Source organism: Scyliorhinus canicula, chromosome 12 (genome assembly GCF_902713615.1).
Source record: "Scyliorhinus canicula chromosome 12, sScyCan1.1, whole genome shotgun sequence".
In the NCBI taxonomy this organism is placed as follows: domain Eukaryota; kingdom Metazoa; phylum Chordata; class Chondrichthyes; order Carcharhiniformes; family Scyliorhinidae; genus Scyliorhinus; species Scyliorhinus canicula.
In genome coordinates, this window is record NC_052157.1 from 43,552,229 (window position 1) to 43,579,137 (window position 26,909).

Sequence of the window (26,909 nt, forward strand, 5' to 3'; positions counted from 1 at the left end):
ACATTCCAGCGCCCGCTCCGGGAGGCCGGTACAGGAATTGAACTGTGCTGCTGGCCTGCCTTGGTCTGCTTTAAAAGTCAGCTATTTAGCCCTGTGCTAAACCAGCCCGTTACTTTCACGTTGGTAAACCTACATTCGTTCTTTGGGTTGAAGCGTTAATGCTGGTGAATCTCGAGTGTTCCTGGGCGGTATAGATAGATAGATCCCTCTTTGGGAATAAATTGGATTGGAGCTGCACTCTCTCTCTCTCCAGGATCTCAGGGGTTGGCGAGAGGCAGAAAGAGGACGGGTCTGTGCAGTAACACCCACCCAGCCAACTTTAGTATCCACGGGACTGGAGCAGCAGCGAGCAGCAGCAGAGTGGGTGGGTGGGTGAGAACAGTCGCCCCCCGGGCCACGCAGCAGTTTTGAGTTGACTCGGTGCAGTTTCCAGAGGAGAGGGTGGGGAGAGAGAGAGAGAGGGAGAGAATGGGAAAGTGACAGTCAGCCGCGGGAGGAACTTAGCGCACAAACTGTTACTTTAGCGTTTGGGACAATTCGCCTGCGGCTGCCAATACTGCAGCCCCCTTTCGTGGTGAAACATCGACAAATCAATGCATTGCTGGCGAAACCTCCCGATTGCAGTGAAAGGTGAGAGCTTGCCCCTTCATTTACAGAACGTTTCGTGTGTGTGTGTGTGTGTGTCCCACTCCCCCTCCTTGGCATCGTTTGTGGAGCCGGTATCGAAATTGTATTGATGATTGACACGAGATTCACTGGCAGCGCCGAGCTGGCTTTGCCCCCACCCCTGTGCCGATGTGAGTTTAAACTGAGCGAGTTTAAATGGGAAACGAACCGGGACAGTCTCCAGAGGAAGATGCTTGCGAGCAGGTCACAACCTCGCTGATTTCTTTGGACAGTAAAGCTAACACCTTCTCGGGGCGAAAGGGGAGCGCTCTTGATAATCTCTCCCCTCTCTGCTTCCCCACAATATCTCTATTTGTTTATTTTCTCGTCACTGCGTTTGAGAGTGTAGAGATTTCAAAGTACGAGTGGAAACTTAATCGTCAGATTGCACCTTGGGCCAGGGCATAATATTGAGCTGATTTGTGTTTTTTTTCTCCCCCTCCTCTCCCCCCCTCCAATTTTAAATCCCAGGCTAAAAGCAGAAACCCAAGTTCTGGAAATGAGGATAATCGAACAAATAGCCATATATGCAGTTCTGTGTGTGTTTCACTGTGTACAGGTAAGGCTTCTCAGTTTAGCATTCAGTCGCCCTCCCTTATATGGGATGGGGTTGGGGGGGGTGGGGGGGGGGGGGGTGGAATCGTAGCTGCTTTTTAATTTTGTTTCTCCTGCAAAATCCACGCGTCCGCGATTCACTGTTAAGATGGCAGAGCCGTGTCTGCACGCTGCAGAGTTATCAGCGGGATTGTTGCTTCTCGATCAGTTTCAGCTTATCAGTTTCGGCACGGTGCTGCTGCACTCCACAGGAGCGCAGGCTTCAACATCTGCCTTAAATACAAAACTTTTTTCCTCCAGAAAAAATAACCAAAAGTTAAATAGAAAGAAGTGAAGTTCACAGATTTTTTTTTTAAAAAAAGGAATCTCTTAATGCCAGCGGTGATGTTAATAATTTAGAATCTTTTAAGGTGACGGTGAATTAGAACTTGACTGACACCTTATTTCCACCCCCTCCCCCCTCAAAATCAGGATTGTTTGGCAATCTCACGTAAATTGGTTAGAATGGGCAGTGAAGGTGCCAGTCTTTCTAAATGTTGAGTTTAATGGCATGTTCTTGAATGTCCAGGTGAACTGGGTGACCTTGTTGGTAGCTGTCAGACGTCTTAAGCAATGATGGTATTGCATTTCATTTTGCTAACGTTACAAGTGATGGTCATTTCAGACAGCAGTTTAACCGGTACTGTTTTATTCCTCTGATAATACTGGAGGATCTCTTTTGGCACTTAAACCAAACTGGCCCGAACTGACAGCAGTAGGTTATACTACTGGCTGCACACTGTTTTATGCCTGCCTGCAGTGGAACTTTCCACATGTGTATTTAAACACATATGCAGAGCTCCATCCAGTGGCGTAAGTGTTTCTTCAGGAAGAGATAGTATTTATTCAGTGCTTTCAGATGTCATGAAAGTCACATCACAGTCAGTGAGCTTTCTCTTTGAGTGTGTGGTCACTCTCGACGTAAGGTTTAAAGTCCAAAATATGCCAACCCTTCTTCAGTATTGCACTGAATTGCCAACCTAGATTAAGGTGCTCGACTCTGGAGCGGGCGCTTGAACCCAGGTTGAGTGCTATCATTGAGTCAATAATTCTAATAAGTGAACAATTATCTTGATTGTTTTTCATTGATGTCCAAATGCAGTCAGTCCAACAATTTAAAAAACATTAACATGGCTATGATGAATGTAAGAATTTCAGATATATTGTATTATATCTATTTGGTGCAGTAAGGGTTAAAAGTCTGGGTGGAGAGTGTGTGACTGCTGCAGTAGTGGTTTTTAAAATCCTGGTTTGAAAGACAGGCTTTTTGGCTACAGCAATGCAATTAAAACATCGTAAAAAAGTTAAATCATCATTCATTCCAACGATGTATATTGTTTACCTTAAGTTGGGCTCATGGAATTTTGTTGATATGAAGAGGATTTACCTGGGGAGTCGATGTGCTGGATTCTTCATTTCAGCAGCTAAGCGCTGACGCCAGCGGAGCATGTGTGGTCTTTTACGACCAAACAATCTGCGTGGAACCCTCACCAAATTTCGGGACCGGTGAGGGGCCCGCCAGGTGAAACTCGTGGCTCCCGTGCCGAAAACAGTCGGAGAATGGCCGGGACCCTGGCCGTTCATGCGCACAGTTGACGACCTGCAGCGATCACGTCGTACAACATGATGCTGGCCGTGTGCGGACCCAACCTGCCAGCTGTCACACATGGTTCACGCATGGCTGAGATGACGCGCGTCCCGTGCCGTCAGGAACTCGGCCCATCAGGTGCGGAGCATCGTGGGAGGGCCGGCTGATGGCTCGCCAATGCCATTGCAACTGCGCGCGATGTGCGATCATGCCATTTTGGAGGGGGCAGAGCATGGCTGACCAGCGTCAAACCAGCGCTGGCCCCATTTTCGGCGTCGGAGTCGATTCTCCGCCCGATCGCCGATTATGATATCGGCATTGGGCAACGGAGAATTCTGCCCATTGTATTTCACCTTTAGTGTGGTGATGTGGTTAATGGGAGGAGACAGGGGCTGAAGCAGTCAGGTGTTGAGTTTCAGTTTCTGGAAAAAAGCAGGTTAGATTGGGGATGTGAACAGACAAGCAGCTTTTTGACAAATGTGGGGTAGTCTGACAGAGGCCAAAATCTACAAGCTAGTTCCTGAAATATTTCACTTTCGCAAAGCAGTTTATCCAAGACATCTCAATAAAGACACTATTCCTGGGTCTGATAATTGTATTTAAAAGTGGATTTTGACCTGAGATGGGCTTTGCTTGAATGGAGATAAAAGATTAGAGTTAGAATTTAGTGTTCCATTTTATTTTTAAGCATTATTTAATGGGTAATTGTAAGCTACTTCCTTGTATGATGTTCCGGTTATTTTAATCCTGTGTTAGTGATAAAATTTGTTTTCCTATACCATATCCCTATTTGTCACTCCTGGAGCGAGGTATCCTTTGTCCACAGTCTTATAATTAAATAAATATTGGGATTTTTGTTCAGTATCCTAGCAACTGTTGGGGTCTGGTCCAGGATCATAATATTGCATTGTTTGGAATCATACAGTATTGCAATTGATGTGAAGCTTAAGTAAGCGTGAAGCTGCCTTTTGAAGTGAGCTTGCGGTGTTTGCCCAGATTTAGATTACACTGTGATCAGTGACAAGCATTCAATTCTGCACTAATGCACAAATAGTTTCCAAACCCTCATCACGGTGCTGAAACTGCAATAAAGCCGCCCTCTTTCTTTGTCAAAAATCTTTTGACAAAGAGACATCCAGACTCAAAATGTTAGCTCCATTCTGTCTCCACAGATGCTGCCAGATCTGTTGAGATTGTCCAGCATTTTCAGGGGGGTGGGTGCTGATTCCAGCATCCACAGTAATTTGCTATTTTTTCTTCTTTTAGTTTATCTGTTTTGTCACTTGCTACACTTGCACAAGGAATTTGCCAAGGTTCCTTTGACAGCACCTTCCAAACGCATGATCACTACCATCTAGAAGGTCAAGAGCAGTAGATACCTGGCAATCCCACCACCTGGAGGTTCCCCTCCGAGTCACTCACCACCCTGACATGAACATATATCACTGTTCCTTCCCTGCCGCTGAGGCACAGTAAGAAGTCTTACAACACCAGGTTAAAGTCCAACAGGTTTGTTTCAAACACGAGCTTTCGGAGCGCAGCTCCTTCCTCAGGTGAATGGAGAGGTGTGTTCCAGAAACATTTATATAGACAAAGTCAGAGATACCAGACAATGCTTGGAATGCAAGCATTTGCGGGTAATCAAATCAGTACCTCTCCATTCACCTGAGGAAGGAGCTGCGCTCCGAAAGCTCGTGTTTGAAACAAACCTGTTGGACTTTAACCTGGTATTGTAAAACTTCTTACTGTGCTCACCCCAGTCCAACGCCGGCATCTCCACATCATGGCTGAGGCAAAATCCTGGAACTCCCTCCCTAAGAGCACAATTGGTGCACCTAAACCTCAGGGCCTGCAGCGGTTCCAGGTTCCATCTCATTACCACCTTCTGAAGGGCAACCAGGGATGGGCAAATAAATGCTGGCCTAATCAGCGACACCCACATCCCATAAATGAATTTTCAAAAAGTTCCGTGATTCGGTGCCGGTTGCTGGATCTGGTGCTCCCAGTGAGTATTGGGTTGGAAACCGGAACATTTTAGTTGTGATTCCCTTGGAGTTCCAAGTGTATCTCTGTGCCACAATTTATCATTAAAGTTAACACACGCACACTTCATAGAGCTAAAAAAATTACCACATAGGAATAAATAACCAGCAGCAAATTAACACCTGGATACCTCAATATACATCTTCAATGCTGCAAACTAATAAATGTCACAAAATGACCTGAGCGAGTGGTTAGCATGTCGAACTCACTACAAGGAATAGTCGAGGCGAATAGCATAGACACATTTAAACAGAAGTTTGATAAATGCATAAGGGAGAAAGGACTCAAAGGCTTTGCTGATGATGGTGGGAAGGGGCTTGTGGGGCGTAAACACCAGCTCAACTGAAAGCAATGTGACCGATACATAAAATTTACATACTCGAATACCATGAGACTTGCCAATAAAATATTTCTTTACAATGAGAAATTCCTGTGAGATTTCCTTTCCATGTAGGCCTGTGCTGCTGTCTGGAGCCCAGTGCTTCAGATGGCACAGTAGTTAGTACTGCTGCCTCAAAGGGCCAGGGAGTCAGGTTTGATCCGCGCCTTCCTTTCCTCCGGGTGCTCCCACAGTCCAAAGATGTGCAGATTGGACATGCTAATTTGTGCCTTAGTGTCCAAGAATGTGTTAGGTTAGGTGTGGTTACGGAGGTAAGGCAGGGGGTGGACCTAGGTAGGCAGCTCTTTCAGAAGATTGGTGCAGACTCGATAGGCTGAATGGCCTCTTTCTGCACTGTAGGGATTCTATGAAATAATTCCTCCCCCCCCCACTCCTCTCCTCGGCTTAGCGTTTCAGGGGTTTCCTGTAACTGAATATTCAGTATGTGAGAGTAACTGTGGAACTTGATGACTTGAATTCTTCTGTTGTGGAATGCACCGTGTGGCAGCTAGGTTGAAAGGACTGAGGGGTTTTACTTTCTGTTGACAGTGTGCACGCATGCTTGTGTGTTACCAGTCACCTGAACAATGATACAAATGAGTGGATTGTGATAACCAAATATTTACAAAAACAACTTGAAGTAATGTGGCTCAGTTGGTAGCATTCTTGCCTCTGCATCAGAAGGTTGTAGGTACAAGGCCAACTCCTGCACTTGAGCAGACAAACCAAGGTTGATGCTAACACTGTGGGGACAGTTCAAATGTGAATATTTTGTGATGTCTCGGGCAGGGGTGGGGGGCTACCATTCCGTAGGGCGGGGACTCACTTTAGATATCTGGGGGTGCAGGTGGCACGGGATTGGTGAGGGGCTCCATAGGTATAACATTACTAGTCTAGTGGGGAGGGTGAAAGCGGATCTGGCAAGGTGAGATGGTCTCCCTCTGTTGCTGGCAGGTCGGGTACAGGCAATTAAAATGAACGTGTTGCCGCAGTTCTTGTTTATATTTTAGTGCCTGCTGATCTTCCTGCTAAAGACATTTTTCAAGGAGGTCGAAAAGACGATTACCTTGTTTATATGAGGGGGGAGGTGGCTAGGATTAGGAAGGTGCTGTTACAGAGAAGACGGCAATCGGGGTGGTTGGGTCTTCCGAATTTACTATTTTATTACTGGGCGGCGAATGCGGAGAATGTGAGGAGCTGAGTTACAGTAGGGGGGTGGGGGGGGACTCCCAGTGGATTAGAATGGAGGAGAGTCTGTGTAGGGGTCGGAGCTGAGGGCATTGGCAACAGCGCCACTCCCGATGGCCCCTGGAAAATACTCAGGGAGTCCGGTTGTAGTAGCGACATTGAAAGTCTGGAGGCAGTTGCGCCAGCCCTTTAGGCTGGGGGCGGGGTCAAGGGAAATGCCGATTCATGGCAATCACAGATTTGAGCCAGGGAAGTCGGATGGGAGTTTTCAGAGATGGGAGGAGAAGGGAGTCAGGGCATTAAAGGATTTGTTTCTGGGGGACAGGTTTGTAGGACTGAAGGAGCTGGAGGTGAAATATGGGTGGGGCAGGGAGAAATGTTTAGGTACATGCAGGTCCGAGATTTTGCTCAGAAGGAGATACAGAGCTTTCCGATGGCGCTGGCCTCCACACTGTTGTAGGAGGTGCTGACGAAAGGGGGAATGGAGAAGGGGGTGATGTTGGCGATTTATGGGGCGATTCTGGAAGAAGAGGAGGCACCGCTGGAGGGGATTAAGACAAAGCAGGAGGAAGAGTTGGGAGAGAGCATGGAGGAGGGGTTGTGTTGTGAGGTGCTCCGGAGGGTAAATGCCTCAACTTTGTGCGTGAGGTTGGGACTGATACAGCTGAAGGTGCTGTATAGGGTGCACCTCACAAAGGTGAGAATGAGCCGACTCTTTCAGGGGGTAGAGGATGTTTCTGAACGTTGCGGGGCGGGGGGGGGGGGGGGGGGGGGGGGGGTAGCCTGCAAACCACGTTCATATGTTTTGGTCCTGTCCAAAGCCGGAGGGGTATTGGAAGGAGGTGTTCAGGGTAATTTCGAAGCTGGTACATGTGAGGCTTGAGCCGGCTCCTCTGGAGGCCATATTCAGGATAATGGATCGCCCGGGGTTGGAAGCGAGTGCGGAGGCAGATGTTTTAGCCTTTGCCTCGCTGATCGCCTGAAGGCGGATCCTGTTGAGATGGAGGTCAGTTTCTCCACCCTGTGTCCTGGCGTAGCAGGGGGATCTGTTACAGTTTTTAACACTCGAGAAGGTGAAGTTTGAGTTGAGAAGGATGGAAGGATTCTACAATTCATGGGCTTTGTTTATTATCCACTTTCAAGAATTGGATGACATTGAACATTAGGGGGCGAGAGTTGGGGTGGGGAGGGGGTTGGACTGTGTATGTTGTTGGTGACTATGTATGGGTGGATGGTGGATTCCTGAATCCTTTTCTTTGATGTTCGTATTTAAAATGTTGAGGGCTGCTTGGGGGTTAGTGGGAGGGGGGAATTGTTGGCCAGGGGATTGACCTTGTATTTGTTACCGTTGATTGTTTGTTGGTGGGTGTAAATTTGGATGAAAATGTGAAAAAATGAGAATAAAAATATTTATTAAAAGACTCTGGGGGATAGTTACAATCTGAGGTACTTCTGTCTTTGCCCTTTCGGGTGAACCTAAATGATCCCTGGCACTGTTTTGAAAAGCAGGGGAGCGCTGGCCAACAGTTAGCCTTGAAGCAACACCCCAAAAACAGTATATGTGGCAATTACCAGATTGAAGGTTATGTGAACTTGCTGCTTGGAAATTGGCTGCTCTGTTTCCTGTGTTCTGACTGTGACTACAATTCAGAAGTACTTAATTGGCTCTAAAGTGCTTTGGGACTGTCTCCTATTTGAAAAGGCGCTATAGAAATGCGGGTTCTTTTTGTGTTTTATACTGTTTAAACTATTGAACGAAATAAATCTGAGCTATCGGTGTTGGTAGGGACCCAGCTATTTTCTGTCACATGGAACCTGAATTGTGTCCCAAAGCAGTCTATTTGAGTTGCTCCTTGAGATCAAATAAAGTGACTTGAGGCAGTCTACTGAGATGAGGATTAGGTGGTCTATTCAGATGCTGGTCATGAGGCTCGATATGGGGGCAGGGAGAATGCAAAATTCACTGTGCCGAGTTAGCTTCAGTCAGAAATGTAAATTGAAAGTGTGGAAGGAATGGAAAGAAAAAGAGAAAAATACCTTTAATTGTGTCAATATGTGTCATGATTAAGCTGAAGTGGAGTTGTGGTAAGCATCAGTCACTGCCCTAAGTGTGAAATCCGTTGCTATTCGGAAGAGCTAGTCAAAATTGGCAGCATAATCAAGCTAAGTTAGCATATGTATGTGATGTGTTGGCTGCAACACCTGCGTGAACGACACTTTCTTGCATTATTTCAGCTTTTTCACATCACTGATCTTGGTGGCTGTTCCCAGTTAGTTTTTCTGATGTCATCATATCCTGTTTCAATACGAATGCCTTAAAAAAATTATAATAATTTACAGCTGTATTTGAAGTATGAAGTATCATTGTAGATATTCCTCCTTGAAGTTACCATTTCTTAATTTGCATGACAGTATTACTTTCGGTGAAATGCTATTGTAACTTATGACTGGAATAGTGCAATAAACTAGTGCAGTAGCAGTCACTCGACTTGTTACATTTATTATAAATGGTTTATCTTGACTATTTCTTTGAGGAGAAACCTCATTGAAGTGAAGTCCTGTTGGGTTATTGGCTTGTTGCTTGTAAATTCCAAGTCACAGCAGGAACCCATCGGAATTACTATGTGTTGGACTTCATATGCATCTCTTAAAACTACAGACTTCAGCGATTCTTTTGTTCAATGTTAAAAGCTTGGTCTTTATTGAAGTGGCACTGAGATGAAACTTAAGTTGTAACGTAGGTTTTCAATTCCCTTCCAACTGTTTGTCATGCTTAAAATGTGCATGCCTGAGGCAGACGTAATAGTGTCAGGGGAATTTTATATTGGCTCAATGTTTCGCACCATTTGCAACTCCTCCGATACTGAAACAGTCCTTGTCAATATGCAGGAAGACATGGACTATATGCCGGCTTGGGCTGAAAAGTGGCCATAAGAACGCCAGGCATTGGCCATCTCCAACAAGAGAAAATCTAACAATCCCCCCTTGACATTCAGTAAAATAACCAGAGCTGAATCCCTCACTATGAACATACTGCGAGTTACCATTGATCTGCTATAGCGATTTAAATACTGTGGGCAGGATTCTCTGTCCTGCCAAATGCTGGGATTCTCCATCTCGCCAGCCGCCCAATGGGGTTTCCCATTGTGGACAGCCCCACGCCGTCGGGAAATCCCCGTGCTGCCGGTGAAATGGAGAATCCCGACAGTGGAGAACCCAGCCCTGTATCTTAAAGAGCAGGTCAGAGGCTGGGAATTCTGCAGTGAGTAATTGACCTCCCGGCTTTCCAAAGCCTGTCCACCATATACAGGGCACAAGTCAGGAGAATGATGGAATACTCTTTCTCCACTTGTCTGGATGAGTGTGGCTCCAACTTCACTCGAGAAGCTCAACACAATCCAGGATAAAGTAGTCCACTTTATTGGCACCCCATCCACCCTCTGAAAATTTACTCCCTGCACCAATGGTGCACAGTAACAGCAGTGTGTACCATCTACAAGATGCATTTTGGCCACTTTCCACCATTTCTCCTTTGACAGCACCTTCCAAACCAGTGATCTCTACCATCTAGAAGGGCAAGGGCAGCAGATGTGTGGGAATGCCACCAGCTGCACGTTTCCCGCCAAACAAGAGGGCAGCACGGTAGCACAGTAGTTAGCACAGTTGCTTCACAGCTCCAGGTTCGATTCCCGGCTTGGGTCACTGTCTGTGCGGAGTCTGCATGTTCTCCCCGTGTGTGTGTGGGTTTCCTCCGGGTTCTCCAGTTTATTCCCACAGTCCAAAGATGTGCAGGTTAGGTGGTTGGCCATTCTAAATTGCCCTTAGTGACCAAAAAGGTTAGGTGGGGTTACTGGGTTACGGGGATAAAGGGGATAGGGTGGAGGTGTGGGGCTAAAGTGGGGTGCTCTTTCCAAGGGCCGGTGCAGACTCGCTAGGCCAAATGGCCTCCTTCTTCACTGTAAATTCTATGATTCTATGAAACATCCTGCGTTGGAACTGTATTGCAGTTCTTTCACTGCCGCTGGGTCCCTCCCTAGCTGCACTGTGGGTGGATTTGGTCCAGATGGACTGTATCAATTCAAGAAGACGGCACAGCTTCACCTTCTCAGGGATGGGCAATAAATGTTGGCTCTGCTAGTGCCCCATCCCATGAAAGAATAAAAAAAGTTATGATTCTGACATCAGTGATAGCTACCTTATTCAAATTTCCACTATGTGGGGTGCTGTTCTAATGTGATACTTGATTCCTTAGTGAAATTTCAGAGCAAACTGAGAAAGAATGAAAGAGTTGTCTAACATTAAATATTTATTTAACTTCACTCTATAGTCAGTTATTTAGAGAATTGGTTCTTTGCTATTTAAATGTAATATTAACTATCAGCACATACAAAAGGTGTAACTTAAAACTGGATAATATTTGACACTGTGCTAACCAGCCTATTTTTCTTCAATATGTCAATGTCTTGAATCTGCAGCTTAATTCTAAACATTACATTGTTAAGAACTACAGTATTGCATGATCGTTTAGTTCAGATGTTTTATAAGAATCCAAACTCGAATTTTGCCTTGATTGCAGTTGCCCTTAATGATGTTGATACCACAAGGAGCAAACGTTAGAATCATTGGCCTTTCAAATTGTTGGGGAGGGGACATTGTAGGAATTTGAAAAATGATACTTTATGCAAACGATAGATGCTCATTTTGTCCATCAAGGAGTGAAGTAAGTCTTGTTAAATCTTATTTCACGAAGAGAACTTGGATGATGTTACCTCTTGGCTTGAAATTTTCACTCAGGTTTGTGTGACTCTATGCCTGAACCACATCCAAAAATAATGGTAAATGTTTGACTTTGCCAAACATTCAGGGCCTTGGTCGGGGCATGGCAAGCAAGTAAGAATATCAGGAAAACATTCAAACTGTGGAGTAGGGATTAATAGGCAGGTTGCTTGGGTAAGGCGAAGACTGACAGGCCATCACTTGGGCTTGGAGGAGAAGCATTGGTTGTAAGTGGAATGGGTCACATGAGATAACGATGTGGAAAGATCAGTATGAGGTCTGGAAGACTGGAGAAGTTCACAGGTCGTCGCTAAATGTTTTGCGGGGCGATGAAAAGAAAAATAAGCCTTTTTAACATAATTTTGAGTAGTATTCTACCCTCCTCAGGGGTGGGCTGGCAGGCAGACGTGAGGTATACGACTAGGCGCAATATCCCAATGCTCTTCCCAGCTCCTAGCTACCTGCCCCACTCTAATTTTATACACAGCAAGGGAGGCTTTGGGATGCCCAGTCACCCACCAGTAGGAGATTTGAGGCCTTTAAGTAGCCAATATAAGGGTCTCTTTCTGCTCCTGCTTAAAGTTTTTCACATCGGGCCGAAGACAAGATGGGGGAATAAGTATTTTATGGATCGGCACCCACATTCATAGAGGCCCCATCCCAATGCCTCCTCACCCCAATGTGTCCCGCCCAGCAGCACCCTCAGCCATGGTTTCCCCATCTCCCCTGATCTATCCACTCCAGCCTCCTCACCCCACCTTTGCCAGGGTCTCCACCCAAAAATCCTTTGCACTTACTTCCCCATTAGTGTGGCTCCACCAAAATCCCTTGCACTTACCTCCCCATTCATCTCCAGTGATGACCACCAACGAGTCTTGGCTGCAGTCCCAGCAATGGCCACCATTCCTGGGACCAGAGAGCTGCTGCCCATTTGTTTGGCGGTCACTCCCTCCCCAGAATTGTTAGGGGCGGGGAAGGGGGGTGGGTCAATTAACAACCTGCCGAGTATTAAATGGCATTGGGGCAACAAGCTGGAATGGGGGGCTGGCCCACCAGCAGTATTTACACTGAGGTGGGGTAGGGACCCTCACACAACATAAACCTCTAGCTCCGTATGTGCGGATTCCGCATTTCGAGTGAGACTCTGAGTTTTGCTGCAGGCATATGGTGGCAGTTCTCACCCCTTTGATAGAAATGGGATGTATGGAGTTTGGACGTTTGCTCCGTAGTCAGTAATAGATGGATGTGCAGTCCTGAGTTGGTCTGGGACAAAAATGGGATACAGTTGAGACTCTTGTTTGCATCGGTGGGTGATTCCCAATTAATTTGTGTTAGTATGTATATTGGGTGGCATTGTGTTAATCCCGAGGTGTCAGCACAGATGAAAAGGTTATTAGGAAAATCCACAATGGCTATCTGAAGGCACAAGAGTAGCTGCAGAACAGAACACTATTAATAAGTGTAAAATTACCAGCAAACAATCTACATATTCTAACGTGAGAAAGGAGAATAATAGATACAAGGTATTTGAACCAAAGTACAGTAGTTAGAAAAATCTTATACTGGAAGTAGTTATTTTTGTATAAGGATTTATCTGTTTTTCCCAAAGCAGAAAGTTGTTGTCCAGAACTTACATATATATTTATTTGCGACAAAAATATCACAGCACTAACTACTAACAGCTCTATTTCTTAACTCTGAATGAAATAATTTAGTTATTTTAAAGTTTTCTTTGGGAATGGACATTTTGTAGTAGGGGAGTGTGTTTTTACCGTTGTAACTCTTTGTGGGCTGCATTGCAACAATCCACACTCTGGGCTGGATTTTGCTCCCTGCAGTGAATGAATGGCATCAGCTATTCATTACACTCACGCTGGCTCACAGAACTTCTTTGGAATTTTGCGCTTGAGCTATCTATAAATTATAAAGAGTAGATGTAGTGTAGCACCCTCTACTGGGGATCTATAATCTGCCTAAACAGGGTAAGCAGCAGGGCGATTCTCCGACACCCCCGCCGGGTCGGAAATCGCCCGGGGCCGGCGTCAGTCCCGCCCCGCCGTGTCCCGAATTCTCCACCACCCGGAATTCGGCGGGGGCGGGAATCGCGCCGCGCTGGTCGGCGGCCCCCTCGCGGCGATTCTCCGGCCCGCGATGAGCCAAAGTCCCGCCGCTGACAAGCCTCTCCCGCCAGTGTGGATTAAACCACCTACCTGACCGGCAGGCTTGGCGGCGCAGGCGGATGCCGGGGTCCTGGGGGGGGGGGGGGTGCGGGGCGATCTGACCCCGGGGGGGTGCCCCCTCGGTGCCTTGGCCCGCGATCAGGGCCCACCGATCGGCGGGCGGGCCTGTGCCGTGGGGGCACTCTTTTTCTTCCGCGTTCACCATGGTCTTCACCATGGCGGAGGCGGCAGAGACCCCCTCTCCTGCGCATGCGCCGGTATGCTGTCAGCAGCCACTGACGCTCCGGCGCATGCGCGGACTTACGCCGGCCGGCGAAGTCCTTTCGGCCCAGGCTGGCATTGCGCCAAAGGCCGTTCACGCCAGCCGGCCGAGCGGGAACCACTCCGGCGCGGGGCCTAGCCCCTCAATGTGAGGGCTTGGCCCCTGAAGGTGCTTCCGCACCTTTGGGGTGGCCCAACACCGGAGTGGTTTACGCCACTCCAACACGCCGGGACCCCCCGCCCCGCCGGGTAGGGGAGAATCCCGGCCCTGATTATGAATTGTTAATGAGCAGCACAGACTCTGAACCAGGAAATGTCAGTTAGAATATTTAATTAAATGTCTAATCAGGTACAGAAAGCAAAATAAAGAGGTAGCAAAAACGATTTGTTGAGAGAATAATTTCTAAAGTATCTTTGAAGTTGTTCTGCTTAGGCAGTCGCTCAGGATCAAGGATGACTAGCTTCAACTCCGTTTCCATGGGTTCTGAGATGACTGATGTGTTCAATGCCTGATCTGCCGACTGTCACCAGCAGTTTAGAGGTTTCTTGAAAGATGGAGGTGATTGGAGAGTTGCATGCCATCTCCAATGCCTTGATTTCATCTTTGCGTGCTCTCAACAACATCTCTCGATATTTTTGGTGCCTTCCCAAATGAGCCTTCTCCATTTTCGCCAGTCACAAGCCAGAGACTCCCATGTGTCAATGGGGATGTTGGATCTCTTTGGGGATGTTTGAGGACATTCTTTCTGTCCTTCTGGGAGTCTCACGCCACGACCAAGTTTTGAGTAGAGCAGTTGCTTTGGGAGTCTGATGTCAGATGTAAGAACGAGAGATTAGAACCTCAACCCTGAGCCAGTTGGCTTGGGAGAGTACACTGCTGTTGGTCCATCTTTCTTGCCTCCTGATTTGGAGGACCTTATGATAACACCACTGATGGTTTCTCCATTGCTTCCAGGCCACTGCTGTAGGTTTTCTAAGTTTCCGATAAACATAAAAGCATGCGGATCAGTGCTGTCCAGTCAACCATGACATTAGGTGAAGTACACTTTTCCTCAGTTGGTCAAAGGCTGAGCTGGTACACCGGGGATGATGATGAATTTCGTTATATCAAAGCCTATATCTGCTTTCATCAAGTTGAAGCTCCCAAGATACGACAAATGATCTATATCTTCCAGGATCTTGCCATTAAGGTTTTGTGCTATGACAGCTGATTGGACAAGGAACTTCATTTTCCAGATGTTTAGTGAAAGACCCATTTTCTCATTATGTTTCGGAGGAGTTGACAATGACCCTGGAAGTAAGTTTCTGAGAGAGCGCACGTACAAGTGTCATCTGTATACTGAAGCTCAGTGACTGAGGCAGGAGTGATTTTGGTTTTGGATTGGACGGCGTCCATTGAACAGTTTTCCATCTGTTCTATAAATTAGCTCTTTGCCTGTGGATAAGTTATTTGAGGTGATGTGCAGAACTGCAATGAGGAAAATTGAGAAGAGAGTTATGTCATTGCAGCAACCTCTTTTACATTTTCTATCGTTCTTTGAGATCTGATGGAATGAGTCTCCATATTTATAACTGTTTAATTTTCAGTGCCACTGAGATTGGCATAATTAAGGCAAATTAAATGTAATTACACTGGCATGGACAAGCACGAACAATTCCTCATTGGTTTTGCCCATCTACATATCTCCTGGGTAAAGGAACTCCTCATTGTTCCCTGTATTCCAATGCCATGCTTCTCAACCAGATAACATTCTTGTGCACCTTCTGAAGCAGAAGGGAAAATCCAACAACAACTTCCTGATTTCCATGTTTAACTGTGCACAGGCAGTCTCTGGAAGCTGCTGTTTGATTTACACTTCAGTAAAGCTGAACATTGTTCAACTCACCATTATTTCTGCACCTATATTCAGCCCATATGGTTGACCGTTGTGTTCTTCAACTCCTTACCTACTGCTGGAGTATTTTACATGACTCTTGGACCCTTGGTCCGTTAACATTTCCTCATTTAATTCTTGTTAACTGGGATGGTATTAAGACGGGATGTAAACTAACAGTTATTATTGAGATGGTGGGGAATATTCAAAATACAGGGTGGGATTTTCCGGTTGTGCCTGCTAGGAGATTGGAAATTCCTGCCCAAGGCCAGTGGAACTTTTAGTGGTCCATCAAATATTCTGTCTCATGACAATTTATGTGGCAGACGGGACTGGAAAATTTATCCCACAATATTTTGGAAATGGGGTAGGGGGGGTGGAGTGAAAACGTTTTTTAAATGAGCAATAGCAGATCCCTGACTTATTGGTGGATCGGAATTATATTGTTGTACGAGGATGCTAGAAGCTAGAATATAGTGTCATGATTTTTGTGAGGGGTTTCCAGGATGGAAGGCGTAGTGATCACAAAAATACACAAAGTTCTTTTGAAGAACTAAACTAATTTTATTAACACTACTAAATTTGAATTTGACTCTTATTCTAAATAGCAAACATACATGTAAGAATTAAACTACATTCACCAACACTCTCTATCTACTAACTATAACTGTTATATCTTAACTAGCTCTACAATACACTCTGAATCTTGTCTTCTGCAGCTCCAATCTAATCTTCCCCACCCCAAGCCCAAGAGCCAGTGCAATTTATAGTACTGTCCCTTAGCTCCCTCTAGTGGCTATACTTAACATAACATTAACTCTTCACATGCTGTACATTTGTATAATGTCACAGATAGGAAAGGGCAAGATATATTTAACCTTTGATGGAATTTGTGAAGAGGGTCAAGAGAAATTCTTGGAGGTAGGGAGATAAGTGCTTTTCATTGGCTAAAATTTTACAGAAAGCAAAAATCATGAGAGAGAGTGTTGGAAAAGTGCTTGAAATGATTGGTAATGAAAGCAATTGTTGGCTGCAGAACGAAAGCAGTTTTGATATTCCATGCCTATAATGAGAATCAGCAGGAGCAATCTATCACTGATGGAAGGAAGGTTATTCCGAGTGGCCAAATCGAAAATAACATAAGATTAGTGATCGGTTTAGTGTACATGACCAATGGCGTTGCGAATTCGACTTTTCTTGATTTAAATTCTCTGAACAAGGCATAGCTGTGCATTGCTTAGGAAGAAATCGGCAGTCTGAAATTGAAGTTAATTCAATACAAGTGCATCGTGTAGAGTGAGCGATGCAACATTGGGGCAACAGCTGACCTGCGAATGAATAGTGACATTGAAACCAGCCATTATCCCAAAAAAAAAGTTCTGTGGCATGTTATTCGAGTTACCTTTAATAAAGTGCAGAGGGAAATTACATTTTAAAAGGCTAAAATCTATCTGTTTCTTTGAGCTCCTGCACACATGCTGCCCTTATTAGACCAACTCCAGATGGGCACGAATGCATTACCAGTGGTTTGAATTGAAATGGATCATAGAAGTAAAATTCTAGAATGTAATATGGTTGTTTTATAATAACAGAAACAGATACATACCCAACATTTAGGATGTTTGGCACTTGAAAAGGAATTTCGTGAATGCTGAAATTGAATAGGAAAATTAAGTCAAGGTTATGCCCTTAGTTAATCCTTAATTTATATTGTGACTCCCTTAGGACTTGTAAATGTCATGTCAATGTCACCTGCTGCTTTACACTCATAAGGCAATGCTTAAAGCTCAAAAATAGTCAAAAGCAGCAGTATGAGGCTGGAGCATGTTTTAAAAAAATCACTGTGCTCATGTGTTGTGCTTTAGATATATAATGGTCCACAAAAAGAAACCAAAATGACAACATTTAAATTAGGCACAGTGCATTTTTCTTACCTGCCGTTGGAGTTGGCCTAATTGGCCTAATTTTGCAGTATATCTTCGGTTATTTCACACATATTTATGAGTCTGCTTAATGTATTCTTTCCAAACATGTTCCAAATCTTTCTGTGAGTGCACATACTGTTTATGACCAACCTAATTCATTTGCTAATTCAGTGGAAAGCTGGCTACCTTCAACAATTTTGCCCCAGAAAGATCGAAAACTAAAATAAAGGTGAAAACGCAGCTCTGAAAGGGTTTTACAGGTCCACTTGAAATGTTTACTCATAGGACGCTGATTATGCATGTATTTGTGTAGCTCTATGTATAATTGAGCGCAGAGTGGGGTGGGTGGTGTGGGAGGTGTGGAAGGTGGTGGAAGGGAACAAGAGAGAGAGGGGGAATTAGCGATGGAGTTGGTTGTTCTGAAACCCGGGTTTTGGGGAAATATTCGACTTAACTTTCCCCTGTTCCTTCCAGACTCTTCCATATACAAATGTCCAGTGTTGACTCTCGCAATCAAATTAGGGGGATCTACTTTCTGAGCCCAACTCCATTTTGGGTCTGCTGTCTTGAAAAATGTGGCATCCAGTCACATAAGAAGACAAATGGTCTACAAATATAATTTGACAAATCATTGACAGACTCACCCCTAACATGCAATCCATAATTTTTTTTAAAACAGGAATCATGCAGCTAAGCTTTGTTGCAATGTTTTTATTGCATGCAAATCTTTTGGGATGAATGTGGAAAGGCTTTTGATTGTAAATTGTATTTTGTAAGTGTGCCCTGCTCAAATATGAGTTTTTGTGCGGTAAGTAATGAAAGAGCTGTAAACTTGTGTTATAGCGTCATAGACTATCTACTCCTTTAGCATGGAAGAAGACCATTCAGCCCGCCACGTCCATGCTAGCTCTGTGGCAGAGGAACTCACTGAGACCCATTCCTCTGTCTTTTCCCGGTAAATTTGTAGATTTATTCTCTTTGGATAATTATCTAACTTCTCTTCAAGAGGCATGATCAAATTTGCCTTCACCACACTCTCAGTCAGAACATTCCAGGTGAAGGTGTAAAAAAGGGTCTCCTCATGCCAATCATCTCAAATTGATATCCTTTGGTTCATTACCCTTTTGCCAAGAAGAACTGTTTCTCCCTCTCTACCCTATCCATATTTTGAATAACTCTATGAAGTCTTCTTTCAACTTTCCATGTGGAGAACAGCCTGAACCTCACCATCAATCCACCTAACTGAAGTTCCTCATCCCTGGAATCATTGTTGTAAATATATCCTGCACTCTCTTCAATGTCTTCATATTCTTCCGATGCCCAGAATTAGACACATTACTCCAGTTAAGGCCACATCAGTGATTTATACAGGTTCACCATAACCTCCTTGCTTTCATACTCAAGGCTCTTATTTATGAAATGCAGGAACTTGTAGGCTTGATGAATCGCCTTTCAAACGGTCCTGCCATCTTCAATGATTTGTACACATAAACATCCAGGTCTCTCTGCTCCTTTGGAATTGTATATTTTATGTTGCCTCTCCTTACCTTCCCTACCAAAATGAATCGCTTCACACTTTCTGCATTAAACTTCACCTGCACTTGTCTGCACATTCCACCAGTCTGACTAAGTTCTCTTGAGGTTTATCACTATTTTAGTAACTTGAGGAAGCAGGCGAAAATTACACTTAACTATGTACAAAGTTCAGCGTGTGGCAGCATCTCTGCTCCAAGTACAATCCTTGCTGGGAGGACTCATCTGTCTAGGCCATGCTTTGTACCAGCTTTTGTATCAGTACATAAGTGACCCCATGCAGGTGGTCCTCGCCCCCATCTGAGAAGCTCGTACTCCACGGATCCCTTGGGTAGATTAATGACGATTTCCCCATGGTCCTCATGCAGGCATTGACCTCCCTTTCCCCCCCCCCCGCCCAGTCCGAAAATAACCCTTCAGCCACAATGGTGGGGAGCCTTCAGTGGCGCTTTGCCCGTGACTGTGCTTCTGCCTGAGGCAGCTTTGGTTCAGGTGGAGAGTAGCGATTCACTGATCGGCGTTTCCTGGCCGACCACCTAAGAGTGACTGTTGGAGCCGCGATCCACGTCAGGCTGTCATTCGCTGGAATGGATTCCTCTGCCTCCATGTTGGATTTGGAGTCATCCTCCTCCTGCTGGATTGGGTCATGCAATCCGGATGGCTGAGACCCCAGGCTGAGGCGCAGTTCCTGATGCGGCGGAAACACAAATGCTGCTGGTTGGTTGTTGAGACATATGGGATCTGACTCATCAAGTGGTCCATGTGCTTGTGGTGGACTTTCCCCTGAACACGGATCTTATAAGACACTTTACCCATTCCTTCTGGTACAACACCCAGGAGCCACAACGCTCCATCCTAAAATTGTGAGCATAGAGAGTATCACCAGAGTGAAATTTTCACCCCGGTACCATCAGTCATTGTGTCTTTTCTGAGTTTCCTGTTGTGCCTCTACTTTGCCACCGGGATTCGGAAACAGTGGACTCAGACTGGTTCTGAGTCTGCGGCTCGTCAAGATCACAGGAGGAGTGATTTCCGTTGTCACATGGGGCGTTGTACGATAATTTAAAAAGAAACCCATGAGCCGCATGTCCACAGACCCCGTGGATTGCTTCTTCAAGCCCCTCTTGAAGGTCTGGACCACCCGTTCTGCTAAACCATTGGAGGAAGGATGGTATGGAGTGGTTCAAATATGCCGAATGCCGTTCTTCTTCTCAAATCAGGCAAATTCCTCACTGATGAATGATGTCCCGTTATCCATCACCAGAACCTCGGGGATCCCATGGATCCACAAAATGCCCCTGATGTCACAGAGGACAACTCGCTCACCTCCAGCCACTTTGAGTGGGCATTCACAACAGCAAGGAACATGGAACCCATGAACAGTCCTGCAGCATCTGCATGTAGACGCAGCCATGGATGTCCCGGCTATTCTCACGGATGCAGTGAGGCCGGTGGCGGGAATTTCTGATGTTCCTGGCACCATGGGCAGCTGTGCACGACCCTCTCAATGTCACTATTGATTGCTGAGCCATGAAACATAACTGTGGGCCAACATTTACATTTTAGATACACCCGGTTCGATTCCCGGCTGGGGTCACTGTCTGTGTGGAGTTTGCACATTCTCCCGGTGTCTGTGTGGGTTTCTCCCGGGTGCTCTGGTTTCCTCCCACAGTCCAAAGATGTGCAGGTTAGGTGGATTGGCCATGATAAATTGCCCTCAGTGTCCAAATTGCCCCTTAGTGTTAGGTGGGGTTTCTGGGTTATGGGGATAGGGTGGAGGTATGGGCTTGGGTCGGGTGCTCTTTTCAAGAGCCAGTGCAGACTCGATGGGCTGAATGGCCTCCTTCTGCCCTGTAAATTCTATGAAATAAAAAAAAGGCGATGCAAACACTACATCACTTGCAAAAATACTTTTGTTCCTCTACATTTATTTCCCCATCCCTTAGTTTGTGCCAGACACTTCTATAGAGCAAAAAGTGCAGAGGATACTGGAAGTCTGCAGAGGGATTTGGTTGGAGAGTTTAAGTGAATGGGCTAGGGTCTGCAGATGGAAAACAATGTTGACAAATGTGAAGTTATCCATTTTGGTAGGAATAACAGCAAAAGGGATTATTATTTAAATGATAAAATATTAAAACATGCTGCTGTGCAGAGGGACCTGGGTGTTCTAGTGCTTGAGTCACAAAACGTTGGTTTACAGGTGCAACAGATGATTAAGAAGGTGAATGGAATTTTGTCCTTCATTGCTAGAGGGATGCATTTTAAGACTAGGGAGGTTATGCTGCAACTGTATAAGGTGTTAGTAAGGCCACACCTGGGGTATTGTGTTCAGTTTTACCTGAGAATGGACGTACTGGCAGTGGAGGGTGTGCAGAGGAGATTCACTAGGTTAATCCCAGAGTTGAGGGGGTTGGATTATGAGGAGAGGTTGAGTAGACTGGGACTGTACTCGTCGGAATTTAGACGGATGCGGGGGATCTTAAAGAAACATATAAAACTATGAAGGGAATAGATAGGATAGATGCGGGAAGGTTGTTTCCACTGGCGGATGAAAGCAGAACTAGGGGGCATAGCCTCAAAATACGGGAAAGTAGATTTAGGACTGAGTTTAAGATGAACTTCTTCACCCAAAGGGTTGCAAATCTATGGAATTCCCTGCCCAGTGAAGCAGTTGAGGCTCCTTCATTAAACATTTCCAGATAAAGATAGGTAGTTTTTTGAAGAATAAAGGAATAAATTATGGGGTTCGGGCGGGAAAGTGGAGCTGAGTTCACAAACGATCAGCCATGATCTCATTAAATGGCGGGGCAGGCTCGAAAGGCCAGATGGCCTACTCCTGCTCCTAGTTCTTATGTTCTTATTCCCAATGTAGCCTTTGGAAAAGCTGAAAAATTAATTTAGCTGACTTGGAAATATCTTTTTCCCCATATGTGTTCACTTACCTTTTAATTTACTACATTTTCTTTTACCAGTCTTGCCTGCAGCCCTTGTAAGGCTGATCTGTTGTATAATTTGCTGCCCCTCCCTTTGGAGAGCTCTTAGTGCCAGATCCAGTCTGGCACCTCGACTTGACTGGTTAAAGGTCACCTGAGGGAATTCTCATGAGTTTGGTCCTGTACCATGCTGGAAAGTGCTAAGTCCACCGTGCTACAACACTGAGATGGAAAATTCACTCCACAGAAATGTGACACCAATTTGGAACAATTCACAAATATTGGGGTTGGCAGTGAGATTTTGTTCATTTGCATAAAGTTGAAGTCAGTTGAGATACAGCCAAGGAATGCTTGCATTTTCGGGTTGAATTACTAATACCAATAATTGCATTCACCTATAAGAAAATGTACTTTGAGCTGTAAAGACGTAAGAATGAACACAAAACCAAACTAACCAAAAGTGGGAACTAAAACAGAACATTTTTAACATATCCCTCAGTGTGTTTAGTACATAATCTAGTTTTATTTCAACATACTGAAGTTGAATCCATGGAATGCCAATAAGTTGAGCGAAGCTTCATGAACCAGATGTTTCGGCCCATATTTAACAGGACAGTGATCCAACCCCATCTCTGTTTTAACTTGGGCATGTGACCTGCTCCAACCACGTTCCAGACCTATTAATCCTACTGCTCCACTCCCAGACACATGTTGCAGTTTCTGCTGAACTGCTCTCTTCTCCCAATGCTGCCATACCCAATCAATACAGCACCTTGCAGTCTATACCAATTATAGTTAGTCTGTTGGACTCTCCTCCCCCGTGGTACATGAGGCAACTCATCTCCTCCATCGCTGTCTATTGAAGATGAAATATTCCACTCTAATTGGTGTATCGTATTCCCTTCCATCCAGTGGATCATTCCGTCATGAAAACGTTGACATTGTTTTTGTGATCAGTGCACTCAAAACCAACCAGCGATCACTTGACATCAAATGTTCTAATTTGGAATAGGTTTGATTGCAGTTAGCAGGCTTTTGCCATCTTTGACATTAAATGGCAAAAGGCGCTCAAAGCTATCCAGTATGCTCAAAGCTATCCAGTGCGCTCAGCAACCTGCATTGAAAACTACTAAGAGAGACTTTGGTGGCGGCATGTAGGTGGAGGTTGCAGGTTTGGTGGCTCCTTCTCGAGCCTTTATTTTTTGGCCCTTTGTACCCAGCTTTTGGGGAGAATTTCAGATGATCATTCATGGCACAGCTTAAGGCAACAAAAGGGCTTCGAAATTCCAGAAAAAGAATACAGGAAAAAAGGGGGTGAGCGATAGTCCACTGGTGAGTTTGGTGGGGCGCTCAATGCAAGGGAAGATGGTTTGAGTAAGCTCATCGAGTTGGGCCAAGCCCATTACGGTGGATAAGCTGGCTAAAGTGATGGCAGGAGAGTTTGAGCGACTGTTTTCAAAACACTTTTTGATAAGCATCGAATGGAGATGATGACCTCACTCAAGGAGTAAGTGCATGAGTCCCTTGCCCCGATGAATGAGGCTTTGGCAAGGGCGTCGACGGCGGTGCAGGAGCAAAGAGAGGTGCGAGGGGATGGTGGAGGCATTGTTGCTGCACTGCGAAGGGAGAAGAGCTGCACACACCGTGGCGGAAAGTAGCAAATGGCTGAGAGCCAAGGTGGAGGACCTGGGGAACAGATCACGAAGGTGGAATCTCAGGATCGTGGGACTGCCTGAGGGGCTGGAAGGCCAGAGGCTGTGGAGTACTTTGTAGAGATGTTTGCTAAGTTGATGCAGGAGGAAGAGGACCCCTCCCTCTATGAGTTGGTCAGAGCCCGCCGGTCACTCCAGCCGAAACCAAAGGCCTCGAGGCTGGACATGGGTTGTTGGTGGACCCAAACATTGCACCAGAATGGGAAGGGTGAGTGAGGACTATGTACAGTTTAATAGGAATGGAGAGGTGTCGCCGTCAGTGGTGTGGGACATGTTGAAAGCAGTTGTGAGGGGTGAGGTTACCTCGTTTAAGGCTCAGGTGGACAGGGAGGCAAGAGAGGAGCGGCAACGGTTGGTCGATGAAATTTTGGAGTTTGATCGAACTGAGGATTCGATATCGAATCTCCACCCACCAGGTACATGGTACATACTCGTCAGACTTTGCCAACGTTGTTTGCCTCATATGCTGCAGGAAAGGATGTCCCGAAGCGTGGTACATTGGTGAGACCATGCAGATACTGCGACAACAGGTGAACGGACATTGTGCGGCAATCGCCAGGCAGGAATATTCCCTTCCAGTTGGGGAACACTTCAGCAGTCAAGGGCATTCAGCCTCTGATCTCCGGGTGAGCATTCTCCAAGGCGGCCTTCAGGACGCGCAACAATGCAGAATCGCCGAGCAGAAAATCATAGCCAAGTTCCGCACACATGAGTACGGCCTCAACCGGGACCTTGGATTCATGTCGCATTATATTCACCCCCCACCATCTGGCCTGGGGTTGCAAAATCTTACCAACTGTCCTGGCTTGAGACAATTCGCACCTCTTTAACCTGTGATTATCCCTCTCTCCAGTTGCTCTGACTGGACCTGTAAAGACCTAATTACCTGCAAAGATTCGCATTCAAAGTATCTTTGATTTTGTCTATATACATGTTTCGGGAACCCACATCTTCATTCACCTGAGGAAGGAGCTGTGCTCTGAAAGCTAGTGATTCGAAACAAACCTGTAGGACTTTAACCTGGTGTTGTAAGAATTCTTACTGTGCTCACCCCAGTCCAACGCCGGCATCTCCACACCATTCTTCGAAGGCCTAGATTTTCTGGTCCCGCCCATGATGGCAATCTCCATGAGTGGGACGGAAAGATTGATGGACCAACAGAAAGTTGGTTGACTGTGTGCAGGAATTTCCAGTCCCGTAGCAGATCGGACTGGAAAATCCCATTCTTCATTGCGCTGACTCACCACTCTTGAAACCAATAAATATTAATTAAGGCACAACATTAATTCATAAATCGGATAGGTTAACAAGATCTTTCCTTTGGTGTCCTTAAGATTGCTAATTACTGTTAGTGCAAATAGTGCATGAATATTTAACCTGTCTGCATGATGTTCTTCTGATGTAAGCGTAAAAAGTGTTAATTCATAAGGATTAATTCTATTACTAGGATAGCTACAGGTAAAATGTTTCCAGGGCTGAGATTCCCTAGCTTCCCCGCGGCGTGTTTCCTGGAGGCGTGGTCTCCCCCTCCCCTTGCCCAGGAGCAGGATCTTCTGGTCCCACCATAGTCAATGGGAATTCCTATTGAAACTGCCCCATACCGCTGGGAAACCTCACGGCAGCGTTGCGCCATCGGCGGGACCTGCGCGAACAGCTGAAAGATGGTTTGAAGCTTTTATCCGCAAATATTGTCCACGGTAATTTCAAAGCTCTGAGTAGCTCATCGTCTAAACAAAAGTGAAGCACATTTTTCTTCAGATGGTGCAGAAGTTCAATAAATAAAGATCATAGGTCGATTACAAAATCAAACAGCAGGGTGATTTTATAAAATCTGCTTCGGGAAAGTAGGCATTAGTTTGTGCATAGGCTGAGACACGGTAACCCCTTACTTACATATCAGCTCCACTTTCTGTTATTTTCTATTTGTCATCACTGGAAAAATGGAATGCAAATGCTAGTTGCAGCTGATTTAATAGTCAACAATTATTTGGCTTTCCTTGGCAATGACCTGTAATTGCCACCTGTCTTTGAATGATATTAGTATAAGTATCGCCTTATCAAATGTGTGATTCAATAGGCCTCACGGTAGCATGGTGGTTAGCATCAATGCTTAACAGCTCCAGGGTCCCAGGTTCGATTCCCGGCTGGGTCACTGTCTGTGTGGAGTCTGCACGTCCGCCCTGTGTGTGCGTGAGTTTCCTCCGGGTGCTCCGGTTTCCTCCCACAGTCCAAAGATGTGCGGGTTAGGTGGATTGGCCATGCTAAATTGCCCATAGTGTAAGGTTAATGGGGGGATTGTTGGGTTACGGGTATACGGGTTACGTGGGTTTAAGTAGGGTGATCATTGCTCGGCACAACATCGAGGGCCGAAGGGCCTGTTCTGTGCTGTACTGTTCTATGTTCTAACATGGTATGTGGATGCTTTCAGTTAAAGATCACATTTAGATTTTATTTTAAAGGATTCATGTGATCATTGAGGAGCAGAATTTCTGTAAAGTCGAAAATCTGCAAGTAAAGCTCAGTTCTGTTACCATGAGCAGAATTTTACACTCCCCCAAGGCGGGTTCTGATTTGGAGGGGGAGAGGAGCGTAAACCCATGCAGATCCAGACACAGTTTCATGCTTGGGCTGCCAGGAAACCTTCCCATTCATCTATCAAGGCCCTCAAGTGGCCACTTAAGGACTTTATCCTACTCTGCTCAATTTGTCGGCTGGCACGCTGCGGTTAGGGTAGAAAAGTGCCTTTTTAACTTTTCCCCATCTTGGGCGGGAAGGGTGTTGCATGGTGAGGGGTGGTTGATTCACTCTGAAGGCCTATTAAGAGATGACCCCCCAACACCCTTCGACCTAACTCCCAGGACCTTAGAAAAGAGTAAATCCCAGGATGTACCATTTCAAAGATCCTGGGGGTTAGACCCGGGGCGTACCTTTTCAAAGGTCCTGGGAGTTAGACCCAGGGCGTACCTTTTCAAAGGTCCTGCGAGTTAGACCCAGGGCGTACCCTTTCAAAGGTCTTGGGAGTTAGTCCCAGGGCGTACCTTTTCAAAGGTCTTGGGAGTTAGTCCCAGGGCGTACCTTTTCAAAGGTCCTGCGATTTAGACCCAGGTAGAGGGCTGCAGCGCTGTGCCTGGCCGGATTGAAGAGCTGTCAGCCAATCTGATTGGCTGAAAGCTCGCACAGGTGGGATTTTGTTCCAAGGATGGATGAAAGTGCTGCCCATTGCCAATCAATGCTGAAGTGAGTGTTAAACGGCAGTA

At 45.8% G+C, this 26,909-nt stretch overlaps 1 protein-coding gene across 3 annotated transcripts in view; it reads left to right on the forward strand.

Moving 5' to 3' along the window:
* Nucleotides 1-308: 308 nt before the first annotated feature.
* The window catches only part of adamtsl3 (ADAMTS-like 3), a 747,154-nt gene continuing 720,553 nt past the window's right edge, over nucleotides 309-26,909 (forward strand). Inside the window, exons 1-2 of one of the 3 annotated variants that reach the window (XM_038813229.1) lie at nucleotides 309-630; nucleotides 1,138-1,225. In XM_038813229.1, coding sequence (XP_038669157.1) covers nucleotides 1,166-1,225 — 60 coding nt within the window. In that variant the 5' untranslated portion in view covers nucleotides 309-630; nucleotides 1,138-1,165. Of the gene's footprint in view, nucleotides 631-699; nucleotides 798-834; nucleotides 871-1,137; nucleotides 1,226-26,909 lie in introns of those variants that run through there. The other 2 variants (XM_038813228.1, XM_038813227.1) reach the window with 2 other exon arrangements.